Source organism: Sapajus apella, unplaced genomic scaffold (assembly GCF_009761245.1).
Source record: "Sapajus apella isolate SASKATOON/1434 unplaced genomic scaffold, GSC_monkey_1.0 scaffold24, whole genome shotgun sequence".
Classification (NCBI taxonomy): domain Eukaryota; kingdom Metazoa; phylum Chordata; class Mammalia; order Primates; family Cebidae; genus Sapajus; species Sapajus apella.
This window is the reverse complement of record NW_022436964.1, coordinates 637,906-656,850: the sequence shown is the minus strand read 5'-3', so window position 1 is coordinate 656,850 and position 18,945 is coordinate 637,906. Positions and strand designations below refer to the sequence as shown.

General features: G+C 40.7%; 1 protein-coding gene across 9 annotated transcripts in view; it reads left to right on the top strand.

Annotated features, from left to right (window-relative positions):
• Positions 1–18,945, top strand: part of NTRK2 (neurotrophic receptor tyrosine kinase 2) — a 348,512-nt gene that overhangs the window by 242,957 nt on the left and 86,610 nt on the right. For all 9 annotated transcript variants that reach the window (XM_032290797.1, XM_032290792.1, XM_032290798.1 and 6 more), the window contains one exon: positions 13,272–13,402. In XM_032290797.1, coding sequence (XP_032146688.1) covers positions 13,272–13,402 — 131 coding nt within the window. The remainder of the gene's footprint in view (positions 1–13,271; positions 13,403–18,945) is intronic.

The window sequence follows — 18,945 nt, the reverse complement described above, 5'->3', positions numbered from 1 at the left end:
TTCACCGTTATGGGTAAGAAGCCAACTGATACCCTCACCTCACCAATCTGAAGGGATTTTTTCAATACCTTTCTAAGGAAGTGCTACTCAAAGTGTTGGAATCTTTCAGTCATCCCCACAGGGACAATGTCATCAGCAGATGACTTCCTCAACTTCAGCATAAATTTCAGCATAATTTAACGTTGGCTTATTCTTGAATGAATTTCTCCAATATAATCTACTCGGAATATTTGATGCCATTTTAATACTTTAAACAATGCCAATCCCAGATGTAAATGGTTCATACTAACATATAAGAACGGAATTTTTGATCACCCACATAAGTAGCTTCCTGCATAATAGCATCACTGAAGCTGTCCCAGTGGAAGGCAATTTCTAGAAGGCACTTGATGACAAAATGTGGGAGCCATAACAGCAGCCAGATTAGTCTGACCCTCTGCAGTATCTACACCAGGACCCCAAAGCCCAATGGTTGGAGTAAGCCTCTTTTTCTGAGCAGTATGGTTTGGTAAATGTGACTTTGTAGTATAGCTCTTACTACTGTCCTCCAAAAAACTGAGTTTGTGTGGACTGCAAAGTGTGGCAGTCTTCCAGCTGACAGAAGCATACAAAACAAGCTCTTATCTCAAGACAGAGGGAAGGAACCCAAGCACTGTGACTCTCACTTTATAAATCTTCTCTCAGCTCATAAACTACTTTTAACACTGGTGCTTCTTGACATTAATTCACACCAGAGGTTTTGCAACTCATAGATATGGAGGGTGTAAAGAGGCAGGGGACAAAAGAAATAAATCTAGTGGCTGCAGGGAAAGGGTTATTTGACTTCTGGGGACAGGCTATAGTAATATTCCACTGACTTTATACAGCCTTTGTCTTTCCTGCCTGCCCTGTTCTTATATTCTCATAAGAGCTATAGAGAAAAGTCGTGTCAGGATATGGCTGGGATAGAAATATAAGGATGACAGATAGTTAATAGAAAAACGAAAAATAATGCAACTCCCAATTCTTGGGAGGAGATGAGACATAGTACAAGCTAAATCTTCCTCTATGTAGTGGGGATTAATAAGTGAGAAAACAGGAGCAGAAGATATAAGCATATTCATTAGAGTTATGGACGTAATCCCCAGAAAACCAAAAATCAAATGTGTTCAAATTGGCTGCCCAGGAGAGTGGGACCAAGGACAGAGAGGACTGTGGAAGGGCATAATTTCTTTCCATCTTAAACTCTTTGGTACTATTTAGTTTGTTATCACGTACATGTATTGCTTTTTAAATATTTTTCTTAAAATTAAAAAAAAAAAAAAAAGAAACATGGCCAGAAGTGATGGCTCACACCTGTAATCCCAGCACTTTGGGAGGCTGAGGCAGGTGGATCATAAGGTCAGGAGATCAAGATCATCCTGGCCAACATGGTGAAACCCCGTCTCTACTAAAATACAAAAAAACTAGCCAGGTGGGGTGGTGTGTGGCAGTAGTCCCAGATACTCGGGATGCTGAGGCAGGGGAATCACTTGAACCCAGGAAGTGGAGGTTGCGGTGAGCCAAGATCATGCCACTGCACTCCAGCCTAGCGACAGAGCAAGGCTCCATCTCAAAAAAAAAAATACAGAAAACTTATGAATTTTTTTCCCAAAATTCAGGGGTTCTGTGTGTGAAAATATGACTTAGTGATAAATTAGATTAAGCTATATGAAATAGCAAATATTGGTCCATTTTTGGCTTGTATGAATGGAAATTTCATTTGATTCAACTTAAATAGTTTTCAGATTTTGTTCTTTCGTGTGGACATGTCTTCACTGAAAGCCCAGCACATGATAGTGGCATGCTGCCATTCTGGAAATGTTGCAGTTCATTGTGTCCAACAATGTTCTCTTTCCAACCAACACTTGAAGTTCTGCTCAGCTTACTAGAGAGAGTTCACAGGGCACATCTTCCAACCCCGAACCCGAAATTCAAAGTATTTGCTCCCTCTAATACTGTTAATCCAGTATTTTTTACATGTGTTATGGCAGCTTTTACATTTTGCCTTTTATAACTGTTATTTGTATACTTGTCTCATCTCTCAGTTAGACCGTCCATCCTTTGAGCAAAAGAATCATGTTCTGCAGGGAGAGACTGTGTGGGCTTTGAAGCCATTTCTGGCATGCCTTGCCCACTTTCCAGCTGCATGACTTTGGGCACCTTCCTTAACATCTCCAAGACCCGGTTACTACATCCCCAAAATGGGGACAGTGATGTCTCTCCTGAGGCCCATCAGGATGTTTGAATCAGAGGATGCATGCACAGCACTTATACCACACAGCTAATGTGCATCCCCTTCCTCTTATTCATCCTTGAGTCTTCCCAGCACCAAACACTGTTCTTTTTCCTATAGATGACTAAATGGTAAATGAGGCAGTAGGTTGGTTTGAAAGATTTTGGAAGTATTGCAAAATCCTTTCAGGATAATAGATATTAATAGTACCTTTTAAAATAAGAGTTCTCAAATAACCCTATTAAGGAGGAAATGGTACTGGACTCTGCTTTGCATATTAACTGAACAGAAAACCATCCAGAGATGGAAACCATTTGGGATGCCTCCAAAAATCTTGCCTGTGACCCCTGCCTTTCAGACATCGGTCATGTATCAGACATCATTGGTTGTGAGCTCTGCTGAGCCTCTGCCTTCTACGGAATTGGGGTAGGGTCTGCAGCTGAGGAGAGCAGCCTAGGAAGCTTGCATGGTGTTCTGGACCTCACAAAACGCCCACCAGCTTCTTAATAGATTGAGCACTTGCTCCTGCCTCTGTTCAGAGCTTTTTCCATAGAAAACCCAGGCTATTTTTATAAAGTTGGCCCCGATGACTCCACAGAGCCTTTCTGAGTCGCCCAGCTGCAGAACACTTTGCTTGTCACTGTTATCACCGTTTATCACATTCTGATTGCGTTATTGTCATTGATATATTTCTCTTAGCTATTCCTGTGCCCTCGTTAGACTATGCACAGAGAAGATACTCCACGTTTATGTAAAAATAAAATGTTTATTCATTAAGATAGGGGTCAGGGAAGCCCCTGAATAACCACTGCTGTGATTTTTGAATTTATCCCCACCAAAATCAAAAGATTTCCTACACAATGGAACATTCCTTCAGAGGTTTATTGGCAAAGGACAACTTACTTAAGTCAATTAGAAAACTGTAGTAGTGGCCAGGCTCAGTGGCTCAAGCCTGTAATCCCAACACTTTGGGAGGCCGAGGCGGGCTGATCACTTGAGGTCAGGATTTGGAGACCAGCCTGGCCAACATGACGAGAAACCCTGTGTCTACTAAAAATACAAAAATTAGCTGGGTGTGGTGGCTCATACCTAAAAACTCCCAGTTACTTGGGAGGCTGAGCTTGGGAGGTGGAGGTTGCAGTGAACTGAGATCACCCCACTGCACTTCACCATGGGTCGACAGCATGAGACTCCATCTCAAAAACAAACAAACAAAACAGCAGAAAACAAACAAAAACTGTGGTAGCTACTAGTTTAAATTGTTGAAGGAAGTAAAGTTTCTGCGGGGAGGACACAGGAGTGGAGGATATCAGGGATAAAACAGACACCAGCACAGAGAGCTCAGTGGAGGTTTATGCCTGGCATGGTGGCATGCACCTGCAGTCCCAGCTACTTGGGAGACTGAGGCAGGAGGATTGTTTAAACCCAGGAGGTTGAGGCTGCAGTGGGCTGTGATCATGCCACTGCACTGCACTCCAGCCTGTGTGATAGAGTGAGACCCCGTTTCAAGAAAGAAAGAAGGAAAGAAGGAAAGTAGGAAAGAAAGAACGAAAGAAAGAGAAAGAAAGAGAGAAAGGAAGGAGGGAAGAAGGAAGGAAGGAAGGAAGGAAGAAAGGAAGGAAGGAAGGAAGGAAGGAAGGAAGGAAGGAAGGAAGGAAGGAAGGAAGGAAAAGGAAAGAAAACAAGTTTATGCACACAGTGTGGGAGATACAAGGGAGAAAGCACTAGGATTTCCAGCCTTGAGAGCAGGAAGAAGTTTAGGGCACTGGGATGCAGAGTCGGAGGGGTAGGCAGATAAGACTGTCTGGCCCACCTGCCAGGATTTGTACAATCACGCTGCATAATGATTCTTGAAAATACAAACATTGCCGGGACTGACTGACAAGTATTGTTCCAGCGGGGAGAGCTGTCAGGGCAAATCAATCCAATTCTACCACATGCCAGTGTGTAGAACAGATATAATTTTGGCTGTTCGGCGATGTCAAAGCGAAGGATGTACCGTATGTGTATTTTGAAATGTGGTGTTCTTTTTAGTCTAACAGCTTGAAAGATTTCTGGGGCTTTCCCCCCTTGGCTTTTTTCTAGAAGTTTTGAGAATTTAACTTCAAATAACTCCATTGCTTTTATCTGCTGTAACGTGCAGGTTACATTAAGCCTTTGTCCCTCCACTCCTATGGACACCTGCTCTCCTATGGGGTATTAAACAGTGGTCTAGTGAGGAAAGGGCCATTTGCTGGCATTGCATGCTGTATGAGGCATCTCTAGATCCCCAATGGCCTCCCAGAAATGTAAAGTTGATTTGCAGCAGTCTCTAGTTGATCACTGCACCAAGTAAATGCAAGGCTTGACCTAGAGGCTTAGGATAGCTCGTGTGTCTAGGCCTCTTGGAAATCTCTGAAGGTCCACTTGCTCCTTCAGTGGCCCAGTGCTATGAAGGCCTGAGGCCCTCAGAAGTTAGCTCACTGAAAGCCTCTCTTCTCTGTTTCAGAATTTTTCCATACTCCCACCCCACTGCCCTCTCTGCACCTTCCCTAGGAATCTCTCCCACCAGTTATCTCCTCTGCCTTTTTTTCTCCTTCTTCTCCTCCTTCTCCTTCTTCTCTTTCTTCTCCTTCTCCTCCTCCTTCTTCTTCTCCTTCTTCTTCTCCTTTTCCTTCTTCTTCTCCTTCTCCTCTTCCTCTTCTCTTCCTCCTTCTTCTTCTCCTCCTCCTCCTTTTTCTCCTCTTCCTCCTTCTTCTCCTTCACCTTCTCCTTCTCCTTCTCCTTTCCTCTGCTTTGTAGCTGTTTTATTTCTGACCCTTGACTACTCCTCTTAACTTACAAATACTCTCAAACCTCAAAACAGCCCCTAAGTCCCATGTGCTGGAGCCATAGTGCTGTCTCTAGACGAACCTGTCTGCCTCTGTGCCCCCCGCCCCCTCCCCAGTCTCTTACAGGCTCAGCCTCTATTCTCCAGTCCTGGCTTCCATTTTCTCACTTCCCATTTGGGACTCCACCCAGGGCAGGCTGCCTTCTGTTGTCTTCAGGGTCATGATCCATGGCCCTCTCCTGCCTTTGATTAGTTCATCTTCATCTTGTTCTCTGTCTTTCCCGGATTTTCCTCATAGTCATTCTCTGAGAATTAGTTTTTGGTGACATCCTCTGTACCCTTCAGGGTCACAGACCTAATTGCAGGCGGCGGGAAGCACCTCCCACAGGAGTCTTACTGAGCTGTGGAACTTTGATAGACAAGAGGCCGGAGAGGAAAAATGGATGAGGAATGGGATGGAGCCCACCCTCAGCTCTGTACCAGCCTCTGTGAGGTCAAGTTCTAGTGCTATGCTCTAGCTGGCTTCCTTGCTTTCAGTTTTAGTGCAGCCAGGTGACTCTTTCTAAAGACTTGCCCTGATCCTGTCTTGCCATGCTCAAAGGTCTTCAACAGCTCCCTAGAACTCACATATATAATGTAAAGTCATGGACTCATGGCTGTGGAGTGTGTGGGCTGGGGCAGACCTAAGATGCCAGTTAGCCCAAACTCCCTTATTTAACAATGAGGAAGGGGAGGTGCAGAGAATGAAGCCATATTTATTCATGTCAGAACTCATCTGAATTACTTAGTGAGGTACTCAAAGCCCTCCATAATCCAGTCTCTTTCTTTCTTTCTTTTTTTAATTTTTTTTTTTTATGGCACGTTGCCTGCTGCTCCTCTTTAGGAAAAACTAAGATAAATCACTATTTCCTAAATCTTCTCGGACTTTTCTTTCTCCTCATCCTGGTTCTTTTTCTTCTCCCCTTTTAAGTGTTCTCTTTCTCACCATTTTTTTCTCTTGTTCAATTACTCATCTATTTTTACATGTTTGTGTTATTATTTGTTCATAAAATAGTTTTGATTGTCTCATGTATTCCAGGCTCAGCAGTGGATTAAGGGAAATTACACCTATTTGTCAACTCCATACCCAAAGCATTCTTGAGTATGCCCATAGGAATTTATTTTAATGCCGTTATGATAAGAGCTGTGGACTTCTTATACAGTGCCTTGGCTGAAGGTAACTTTTGTGTCATATGTTTAGTCCTTATTGATTTCTGTCATGAGAAATATTTTTAGGAAACTCACTTCTTACTCTAGACACATTTTTGAGGACATTGATCATTGTGCCTATCAGATCCCTTGTGCAAAATCTATTTGATATGTTCCTTTGAAAACAAACTGTCATGAAGCATCTTACTTCCCAGAAGGAATCCCTGTGTTTTTATTTATGAGTAGCCAAAATTTTGTAAATTATTATGTTTTCTTTTTGGCTTCTTCTGCCAGGAAGCTTAGAATCAACTTATGACTTAAGTTTAATAACCACTGGACACCCTGGCATCTGCATGCCTGCATTTCTACTTAACACCTTGTCTTAACTTCCAATTTTATTTCTCTTGACTTCAGCTCTTACTAAAGTTTTTTGTTTTTCTTTGTGTCATTTATAGTACCTAAAATCTTTTGTGAATGGAGCAAAAATGTAAGTAAATGGCATGAAAGATATATGTACATAGGTTTTTCTGCCCTTTAGGTTGTAAGTTTCTTGAAGACAGGGATTATTTTACTCTTCACTTTCTCTAGGCCCTAGAAAAATGCCAAGGCACTTTTAGTAGGTGCATAGTAAAAGTTTATTGAACTAAATTGATAGAAATAGACCCATGATTCCCTAGATAGACACAGTTGAACTCATATGCTTTCTCTTTCACTTTGTTTTTTGTAAGAAGATCAAGACGAGGTATGTTGTAGTGGAAAGAATTTAAACCCTGCCTGTTGCTAATTGTACAATCTCAGAGAAGTTATTTAGCTAACCCAATCCTCCTTTTTGTCCTTAATTTGAAAATGAAGGTAAAAATACCCTTTCAGATTGCACTGATGATTGATAAATCTTGTAAATCTCTCAGCACATTCTCTGGCCCATAAGAGCAATCAGAACAGGTTAGGCACCCTCTTCCCTCCCTATTTTCTCATTTAATTAGAAATAGTACTTGGAAAAGGATAAGTAAGTGGATTGCTCTATGGCCGAAAGTAAGTCAATTAACTGAGGTGTCATCTGTAAAATAAGTGTGGCTATTGACCTCATTCAGAGGGATATGAAATTAATTGATGATAATGCACATTGGGAATTTTTGCTGAGAAGTGCTTCAGAATGGCTCAGCCTTGTTATGTGCTCTATTTCACCCTTAATATTATTTATGAATATTTAGCCTTTTCTTGTTCTGGTGTGTTTTATCTCTGGAGTCTTAATAGCATTTATTTTTAATTTAGTACCAACTTGTATCTTAATAAAAATGTAGGTGAAACTTTAAGGCATAGTTTCTATCTTTCACACAAATTTGTTTTTTTATAGGTGGATGATTTTACCTGATTCAATATACTGCTAACACATTAAGATATTTGGAAAATCATTATTTGTTAATTTTATTTTATATCAAATTCAAGTATTTTTTGAAGTATTTAACTTTCACATTCTGCTTTTAACACTCATATTTTATGTTTGTCAATAGTTTTCTAATGAAATTGTTTATTATCAGATGCTTGGTTCGTTTCAGATCACAAATATGAGTGTTTCAAGTGTTCCTAATAGAAAAGATATTAACTAAATGAAGTATCTGTTTTCACCTTAATGTCAGGAGATCTTCTCTGTATTCAGTACTAATCAGGGTCCTGTATTTCAGAGTCCAAGTGTCGCTCTTCTGAGAGGCAGGAAACCTGAATCCTAGTTCGGTCACCTTCTAGCTGTGGGGCCCAGGGAAAGTCATGTCACTGGTGCCAAGTCTCTCACTGATCTGTCAAGCCCCAGGGAGCCAGTCTCAATGATCTCTAAGTTCTCTTCCTATCACAACATTCGGCCCTGGGACATGGAACTGCTGAAGGTAGTCTCTGCATTTAGGACCACAGGGAAACCGAAAAGAGAGAATTTCAGGAACTCCCAGTACAGAACATTATCTTCTAGAGTATATTACTTTTTGTCTTTCTACTGAAAACTTTAAGATCTCTCTCTTTTTAACTGCAGGTTGCTTTGTCCTTGGCATATATTAGATACTAAATAAATGTTTCAGTTGAAAGTCCATCTGGTTAGCAAAATATGTCCACTGGGCCAAGAGTTTCTATGAAACCCTATTATTGAGGAAATGGGAAAGACACGTTTCCTATCTGAGACCTTAAATGAATAAAGTCATATTTATTTTTTATTGGTTTTAGATTTCATAGCAATGGGTATAGACATGGAGTCATACTTTATCTATTGTCTGTGTATATATATATAGAATATGTACTTCTGGGAGGAATCTATACCAGAAATTTGATTTAAGCAACCTGAAACTACAAGCATCTATGTCAACTGCCACAGACACGTTGTGATAAAATGCATTTTTCAGGACTCTAATGTGATCCAACACAAAGCTGGAAGTCAGTTCACTTCTGGTACTCATGGGACAAATGACCAAGGGCACCACATTTCTATTCTGAAAAATTCCATCAGTGACAGAGATGCCCAGACAGGGTGCAGATCACACGAGTTTGGTGCTGTATTTTCTACAGCTCTTATTTGATCCCTCCTTTTCCTTTGGCAGGGTGAATTTTAAAAAGAATTTTTTCTATAAAGCTTTTTTAAACTGGTGATTGTTTTGAGTTTTCCTTCAAATCTAGGAAGTCATTCATGGTAGAGTTTGGGCTTTTTTTTTTTTTTTTTTTTTTTTTTTGAGACAGTTCTCATTCTGTCACCCCACTGGAATGCAGTGCTACAATCTCGGCTCACTGCAACATCTATCTTCCTGGCTCAAGCAATTCTCCTGCCTAAGACTCCCAAATAACTGTGCACCACCACACCCATTTAATTTTTGTATTTTTGATAGAGACAAGGTTTTACCATGTTGGCCAGGCTGGTTTCAAACTCCTGATCTCAAGTGATCTGTCTGCCTCAGCCTCTGAAAGTGCTGGGATTATAGGTGTGACCCACCGCACCTGGCCTCTTATTTATTTTTTATTACAGTTGTTCATGTTGGGTTTGAGGTGATTTTGCTCAAGTCTCCAAAGTTAAGAGCAGCCAATTAGCTGATCACAGAGAAAGGAGGAATGTGAGAATTCTGCTTGCTTATGTGATAACTTATTTATCATGGAATCCTTAGGCATGCTTCACTCAGGATATTTTGCATAAAGCGAATCAAAATGTCCATAGAGCCCTTCAAGACAGTGATATTCACAGTCTTAGACCACAGTGAGATAGGAGTTTGTCTAGAATGTGAATCGGGGCATCGCTTCCTTCATTACAAAAAAAAATCTTGCTCTCAGGAAAAGTCAGTCTAATGTCATACAGTCAGCCAAATTAAACCTTTGGATGTCTGGCCTCTTAGCTCCACTGTTGAAAGGTGCAGGAGAAATGGCAGCCCAGTGTTTTTACAGCTTAGGCAGGTTACTGAGCCTTTCTGAGCCTGGACCCTGAGAAGGAAGGCACTGGTAGGGTGGAGAGGAAAAATGAGGACCCTGAGCTCAGGTGGGTGAGAGGAGCAACCAAGATGTCTGCAGAGGTGGTGCAAGCTAATGGCTCCCTAAGATAGAAGCTTCAAGACAGCTGGGGCTCTAGCAGGAGGGAGAGGGAGTAAAGGATCAGAGTAATCAGGTGTGCAGGCCCTGAAGTACCTGCGGATGAGGGACGGAGATGGCATCCAATTGAGAGGCTTGGGCATCTTTGGTGCATTGCCAAGATTTTATTTAAATCAGGCAGGTAAAGGGATGTTTAAGGAGAGTTGAGGAAATAAGGAGCTTGTGGAATCACACACAGGCAGTGAGCTCAGAGCACACTGAGGAAGGGTGTCCAGGGGAGGTGAAGGGGCATGAACAAGCCACGTTGGGAGGATAGTGTCTGGATAACCAGGGACTTCCTGTGGTGTTGTAGAGAAATGGAAAATGGGCAAGTTAGGACAAGTTTGGATGCCCTCTTAGAGGCGAATGGGAAGACATTCTTAGTTCAATGATGTGGAAGCTTCAGATTAGATGTTCTTCCCACTCCTGCCGTCTGAGAGAATTGAGCTACTTTATCACCTACATACTTAAAAGAGTTGTCCTCAATGAACCCAAATAACATAGTCAAGTAGTATTTGTCTGTGGTTATTATTATTAAACATATTTTTTCACAGATATTTATAAAGCACTGATTGTATGCACAGAACTGTGAGGCCCTGTCAGGAATACAAATACAAAATTGTTGCCTGTGCCCCTAAGTAGCTCAGTCTTATAAAAGATATTTATTCCATTTAGAGAGAATACAATGGCAAAAGGGCACTGCTCACATAATCAGTGCCCCAAAGCACAACAAAGCAATAAATGCAAATATAGTAGCCCATTTGCTATAGAGGTACCTTTACTACTTTCAAGGTCAACACGGGAAAACTGGTTTAATCACTTTTGTTTTGGAAATGATGAAATTATGACTTTGGCTTTAACAACTTATTTTTTGCCAAATTTTTCTCCTGCTTGGACTATGAAAAGATAGAGGGTATGTAAATCAAATGCAAAAAAAGAAAAAAAAAAACTAAAATACTTGCCTTGCTCTGGTTAGAGTGAGAAGTAAATCAAGTGGGAATTTAATTCCCAGTGAACATGTGACAACCAGGGAGTTAAATATTGGATTTAAACAGGGCAGCTAATTATCTGCAAGAATTACATTTGTGTCTTTATATGGGCACTCTACCTAATGAACACATTTCTCGCCTCTTAAATTCAGGCATCGCTACTGGAGCATGAGGAATTAATATACGTTCTTATATTCATCAATATTGTTGCTCATAAAAAGACCTTTAGATTTTTATCACCCTGAGTTTCCAGAGGCTCACAGAGGCATTCACAGCTCTGAACCACATGAATTATCAGGGGGAAAAAATCCCATTAAACCAAAATCTTAATTACCACTTGCATTTTCTATAAAGTTGTATCCAAAAAGAAACTGATCAAGCTGTCCATCAACACAGTGGTATAGTCCTTCCATAGAATATTATAAAGTGGTACAAAGGAAATAATTCCTACTATACACAGAATACAACCCAATCTCAAGGACACTGTTGAGTGAGAGATGCAAGATCAGTAAGAATAAGTACAGTATGACTCCATTTAACGTAGGTTCGAAAACAGGCAAAGCTGAACAAGCTCTTGTTAGAGATGTAGCCCTGACAGTAAACTTATAAAGGAAATGATTAAGGCAAGGTTCAAGAGGATAGTTATCCCCGGGAGATGAGTAGGAATGTGGGTACAATCAGGAAAGAATACATTGGTGCTTCGAAGTTACTAGTGGTATTCTATTTCTTAAATGGGATGGTGGGTTCATAGGTATCCATTTTATTATTATTATTTACTGCCATTTAAATTAAACTGCAGAAATATGGTTTATATTTTCTGTTGCTTTTATAATGCAGTTCACAATGCATTAAAAAAAACTTTTAAAAAAATGTTACCAAATTATACCATAGTACCAAATCTCTACTTTGAGTTGCATGGGGCATCAGGAGATATTTAGGGCTTGCTCTTAGCCTTGGGAGTTTACAGATGTGAAATAATTGGGGGATACATCAGAATATAACAGAGCACAAGCCAGGACAGAATGTGAATTCAGAGAAAGAGGTCTTTGGTACTCAAAATGGTCCCGGAAAGCTCTATGAGGGAGCATGAGTTTGAACAGGGCTTTGAAGGATGAACTAAGCATAGAGGAAGCCCGGCAATTGTTTTTACTTTTTTCTCTATTTCTCATATAAATCAAGTCTCTGCTCATGTTTAACGCAATTTACAATTGAAAAGAGACTTTGCAGTGCAGAAGAAAACACATGAACCCTGGATTCCTACAGACTCGGCTTCAAATCCCAATTCCATTCCCAGACTGTGAATCTTTGAAATTCCTGCAGACTGTTTTCCCACTTGTAAAATGCAGAGAGGATTATGTCACAGGATTGTGAGAACGAAATGAGAGAATATAGTTGGCCACACATTCCAAGCTCTAGAGGGCATCACAATCTCTTTTTAATGCAGTACCACGCAGCAACAAGGAGTTCAGAAAACAATACCAGCCAAGACCTGGTGGAACTCCTGTACTAAGGGCCTCAATGTTTAATGTGCTGACTGAGGAGGCGCAGCTTGCGTGTAGTTTCCTCCTCTGCAGGGTCTCCTTGTGAGCTTCTCTTCCACGAGCTCTGTCCTTGGGTGTGCTGCCCCTCTGGTTTCCGCCTTGCAGCCGATGAGCGTCTTAGGATCCTTAATTGCCTCCTGCCTTGTGCACCAAGGGGGCATATGCATGAGTAACTTGAGCCAGCTCTGATCCAGACTGTAGGGAGAAATATTCTCTTGTCCTGGGATTCCTCTGTTTTTGTCTCTTCGTGGCCTTGTTGGAGAGTCAAGATTGGGCCATAGTTTTAAAACAGGGCTAAGGAAGCTAGTCTTCCATGCAGACGTCTAGATGTTTCTGACCCAAATCAAGGAAGTCAGTGAAATCCAATCATGTTTTAGCCCACCCCACTAGAAGGCCAAAACTCAGGTGAGGCCAAAACCTTAATTAACAATGCACAGATCTTGCCCTTTCCTTTTGTATCCTCTGACTCTATCTCCCTTACGAATCTGAGATGGCTTAACAAAGAATTCAGGATTGCTAGCTATCTCTCTGCTTCGCCCCACTGGACACACTACTAACAAATATATGCAAAGCATCTGGCTTATAAGAAGCCTGCCATTAACATGAATGTCTCATTTCTCCCCCTTTTTAGTCTATAAAGTTGGATATTTTGGAGTCACCAACTAGGTATCTACTTTAGTTTTATCAGAAACAATAACTGAGTTCTGGAGAACAAGGTGATGAAACCTTCTCCTAGCCATTTGGGGTGGACTGTGAAGATGGACACCCAGCTTTTTTGGTTCATTATGTGCAGAAGAGAGACTCTGGGCCTGGAAGCTCAGGTGCAGGCCACCGACTCCCCACCCGCCGCCTTCACCTCCGCATGCTTCAATTCCAATTTCCATTCTGTCTTTGTTTTGCAGTTGTTCAGCACATCAAGCGACATAACATTGTTCTGAAAAGGGAGCTAGGCGAAGGAGCCTTTGGAAAAGTGTTCCTAGCTGAATGCTATAACCTCTGTCCTGAGCAGGACAAGATCTTGGTGGCAGTGAAGGTAAGAGAACATTCCAGAATGTCTCATTATCCATGATCACACTCATGTGTGGAAATTTAACTCTATTTTATTATATTTTGGTGGCCAATGCAGGAGTAAATCGTTCCTGCTATGGTAGCTGTATCCAAATTCCTTTAAACTAAATGGTCAGTGGAAAGGACATTTGGAGCACATCCAGCCGTAAGAGGTTCTTCTCAGGGGCCACTGACACATCTGCAGGCTGTGAAGAGCTCTGGGCCTCTCTTCCAAACCCATGCTAACTGAATTTTGGATGGAAGTCCATGGGCCAAACAGAATTCAGCCAGCGGAGTCCTGAAGACTCACATGTATCTTCTCAGATTGTTCAGTGCTTGTGCCATGCTCAGCTGAAGCTTATGTCAGGTTCATGATTCTGGAAGGAAGGACTGTGGACTTCACTTCCCCTCTCAGCCTCTGTGCCACTCAGCTCTCTACCTTGACCCTCCCACATGTGTACAAATCTCCAGGATTTTATATAGCACAGGCATGATTTAATCCCAGGCTGGATGGCATCTCTTGTGGAATTCATCTCCCTAAGAAACATGGTGTTCTTACTAAAATGAAGAAACTGGTTCTCACTCATAGGTGGATGTTGAACAATCAGAACACATGGACTCAGGGAGAGGAGCATCACACACTGGGGCCGGTTGGGGGGGGATAGGGGAGAGACAGCAGGGGGTGGGGAGGGATAACAGCGGGAGAAATGCCAGATACATTATGCACCTGAAGTTAAATAAATAAATAAATAAAAATAAAAAATTATAAAATAAGAAGACTGAAAATCTTCCATCATAGTCATGTCCTCATAGACTCAGTAAGGAGCCCTGGTCTTCAATAAGCTAAGCATTATGATTGAAAAGGATACAATTTCCACTGTGCTCTCTAAAACACAAGAATTAACAAAAATAGCACAAAAGCCTTCAGGTATTTTACATATACTTTTTCAAAAATTTTTTAACTCACCAGAATAATAGGTTATATATATATATATAAAATGCTTAAAAAGATATATATTTATAAAATGAAGTTTCAAATCAATATGGACATGACTAACGTAATAAAATGTAAGTTCTTGACTTAACGTAATTGAGTTATTTGCTGTGCTTTATTTCTGTCAAACAGGAAACATTTTTTAAAATGGCGTTTATTTACTACTTATAACCAGGACAACTTTTAATTTCAGAAAATCAGGAGTCTATTCCATTACCGTTATACTTAACAGTAAAATGTTTCAGTACATACATAATGGGCAACTGAGAAGAGAAATAAAATTATTCGTGGAGACCTCTGGCAGAAAAAATGGTTTCTATTAAAGTTTATCCAAATAGAAAAACTGTACATTTGTTTCTTTGTCACCAAAAGAAACTAACCAAGGTGGCATGATACACCTAAAGTCTCAGAGAAGACTCTTGAAATCTGCACTTTGGGGTAAATAAAGTACAGGCCTTCCTAGGAATTACAAATGTAAACATTTTTCAAATAAATGTCATCCTCTCAAGATAGGCAAATAGAGAGAGAGAGAGAGAGAGAGAGAGAGAGGAGAGAGGAGAGGAAGGAGACCCTAGAGAGATGTGAGGTTGAATGGGGTAGAAGGTGGCAAAGTGAGAATCTTCCAGTCATTTTGGAGTTGTTTAATTCTTGCTTTTGCCATTACCTCCTCTTTTATTTTACTTACTCAAAAAGGTTTATTTGTCATTGTTTAGCACAAAATGTTCAGAATATTTGGCAGTGTTATATCTGCAGTCTGCTTTCTTCTTCATACTGTATCTTTCTTTTCCCCTTTTGGTTAAATGAGACCAAAAGGTGGCTCTATTTTTGTAAATTCATAGTTTGATCACATGTTAGAGCTGGAAGAATCTTTGGGAGCATCTAATCCTAGGCTAGCCATGCATTATAGACAAGGAAAAGTAAGACCCTGGATTCGTGTTCTGGGCCCACATATTTTACTGCCAACCAGGAAGCTAAGTCAGACCTTCAGACTCTGCATTCACTTCCTGGTGTCACAAGGTGAACTCTGTGACTGTAAAGCAATCTTGGGAGACTAGGGAATCTTAGATGACAGTGTAGGAACAGCTGAGAAACCTCAGCTAGATATAGAGATAGAGCCAACAGATTTCTCAGTGGTATGGCTTTTCTTCTTAGTACCGCTTCTTGACCTGTGTCTACTTCTCTGTACTCCTTGCAATATCTTTGAGGAGAGTGTGTTGCATAGCTGAATCCAGGGCACCCTGGATTATGTGTTACATTTCCTCCAGACGTGATGAAACAGGACTTCAGGGCTTGGAAAACTAACAAGGAAGAGTTAGCTGATGACAGTAATGTTTAGCCTCATGCCTGGCCTTAAAAGACATCTTATGCCATTCCATTTTCCTGCCCACGACATGCTTTTGTTTGGGCATATGTCCCCTTACCACTGTCAGTGAGACCTCCCTTTGGTTTATATCTCAATCACTGCCCTAGTTCCGCCTCTGAACCAGACCTAGGGTCTAGTCTTCACACACATCCTGGCTTTGACAAGTATTTGCAAAGTAATGACCTATTATGAGTGTTTATTTAATCAACACTGTTTAAAAAAAGAAAAAAAAAAGGATTTAATTCTTTGTTACATTCCAACTCTTCTCTTTGCTAGTTTCATTCCTGTTGGAATTCAAATGAAACTATCATCTATCATCTCAAATAAGGAGGACACAGAGCCAGCAAACTAAAAATTCATTCTAACTTCACGGTCACAAACCTAAGAAGTCTCATGTCAGTGACCTTACACATGAATTTTTTTAAATCGGAAGTTTTGCTTATGTTTGCTAGAATAATTTCAAGCTTCAGAAAGAATGTTTATTTCAACTCTCTGAGATTCAGAGGCTGCAGCCACATAAGGGTCTAGCTGGACCTTCCACAAGCTCCAGGGTGAATTGGATCAGAATAACCCAAGAACCCTTCACAGAGTTGCCACTCGTCAGCCTGACCTGCTCATTTTTAGGGCTTTGGGTCTATTGAAAGTTTATTCAAAGACTATCCAAAGGAGCCTGGGAAGCAAATGTCTGTGATTCAGCCCTGACCACAATGAAGGGATTTTTTAAAGGAATGAAACCAACTGAATGCAGCTGCTGGGGACTGCACAGTTTCTCACCTCTGTGGAGTGGCTGCTGGGCTTGCTCCTCTTCCATTGGAGACACCCAGGGGTGTTTGACAGCCTTTCTGCTGTTGCTTAGCAACCCCTGCAGCATTGATTATGCATGCTAAGAAATAGCAGCTATTGTCCTTTTTCCTTCTCTAGAAGGAGCTGACTCTGGTGTGAAATCTAAGGCTTTACTTTCAGATTGACAGATGTCAGATTCCTGTAAATTCTGATGTTGATGATTTAAGAGCTTGATGGATCCATAGGAAGCAGTTTAGGGTGGAAGTGATCCTAAAGCATGGCATGACACTCGAGGGTGCACAGAGCTGAGCATGCCTCCCCCATCAGAGTATCTGCTTATTTGGATCCAACTGGACTGCCCCTTTCTTGACATTTTTGGATGACCTTTCTTTTTTGGTGAAATTGATCTATCAACCATTTTTTCCCTTTGCACTGAATTATAATCAAAGAACCCACAGAGAAGATGAGAAGCAGAGAAACCAGTCTTTGTCAAACTGAGTTACTTTACCTTTAAGTAAGTCAATTGCCAAGGAAACGCTTCATTGCAGTTTCCCTGCATTAACTGTGGATGCATTAGCTATTTTTGGCTCCATCCAACCTGTATTTCCAAAGCTACAGTTCCTATAACATTTCCTTGTGCTATGAATCCACACTGATTTTTGCCTTTTAAATATACCCACAAGTGTGTGTTGTGGGATTCATGGTCTCTCCTCCCCTCCCCACTAACTCAGGCGTATTTCTAGAAACATAAAATGCTGAATAGGAGAGAGACCTTAGAAATCATATATATATATAACCCAAGCCTCATGTTTTATGGATGAGAAAACTGAGACTCAAGGAAGTCGAGTGACTTCCCCAAGGTGTAAGTTAAAGTGAGTCAGAGGTGTTGCACAGGAAGAAGACTTGGCAAAATAAAAAATGGTAAAATTTGACTTCAGCAAGCACTTTCATTGGAATCTGACTTAGGATTTTTGCTTTTCATGTTTCTGAATTCTTTCTTGTCCAAAGAGAAAATGATGTTTTTCTCCACCAAGAGTTTTGGAAAAGTTTTCTGGTAAACTCTCTAGCACATAATGAGGCAGGTCTCAAGAAGCATCCAACATGTTTCTTCCATTTCCATGTCAGGATGGCCCCTGCCCAGCCCCTTGGTCCAGGTAACTCCCACACACCCATCAGCTCTCAATTCAAGTTGTTCTTTTTTAGGGAGGATGCCCCTAGCTTGCTCCTCCATATCTGCACGATGTATGCTATTAAAACATCTGTACTTGTCCTTTATAGCATTTGTTAATATTTTTAAATTATATATGTTATTTATAATTTAAATAACATATATATATAAATAATATATATGTTATTTCTGAGCTTATTTAATAATGGCATTGTCTCTCTATCTGGCTAAGGTTTCTCAACTATTCCCACACTGTCTCCTCTAATAGAGTGGCGTATTCCCCAGCATGGCAATAGTGCCTTTTAGCATATTGCCTCCATATGTAGTAGTATGCAGTAAATGCTTGTTGAGTGAATGAAAGGAAGAATGGGTGGGTGGATGGAAGAACAAAAATATCATGAAAATAATAGTCTTTTGATAAATAAAGAGTTGGGCCAGATGCGGTGCCTCTCGGCTGTAATCCCAGAACTTTGGGAGGCCAAGGCAGAAGGATTGCTTGAGCTCAGGAGTTCAAGACCAGCCTCGGCAATATGATGAAACCCCATCTCTACCAGAAAATACAAAAAATTATCTGGGTGTGGTGGCACACACCTGTAATCCCAGCTACTTGGTAGGCTGAGGTAGGAGGATTGCTTGAGCCTGGGAGGCAGAGGTTGTAGTGAGCTGAGACTGTACCACTGCATTCCACCATGGGTGACAGAATGAGACCCCAACTCAAAAAATAAATAAATAAAAGAGTTGGCAGTTGGCATTTCTAGATAGGGAAATAATTTCATGATCTATTGATAGTAATAGACTTTTATAGCTGAAAGAAACAGTAAAGATGATATATATGGAATGATGTAATCTAACAAGAAATTATTTCAGAAATGATTGAATCACTATATAGATACATAGAGCTAATACTGATATTCTTTAGCTTAACTCCACCATTTTGCCAATGAAGGAACAGGAACCCAAAGAAGACAAATGACCCGTCTAAGGTCACGTAGCTTAAAAGAGATCATTTAATGTCAAACCTAAAACTTAAACACAGTCCAGTGCTCAAGGGGCACCACGTTTTTATTTACTGAATTTTACATGTGCCCTGGTGAACAAAATTGAGGAAATCCAACACAATGACACTTATCAAATAGTATAAAGGAGTGTGTTAGCTATGTCGTTTGTATGCAAGGATGTGATACATGTTCTTTCGCAAGTAGAAATTTAATTCAAGGGAAT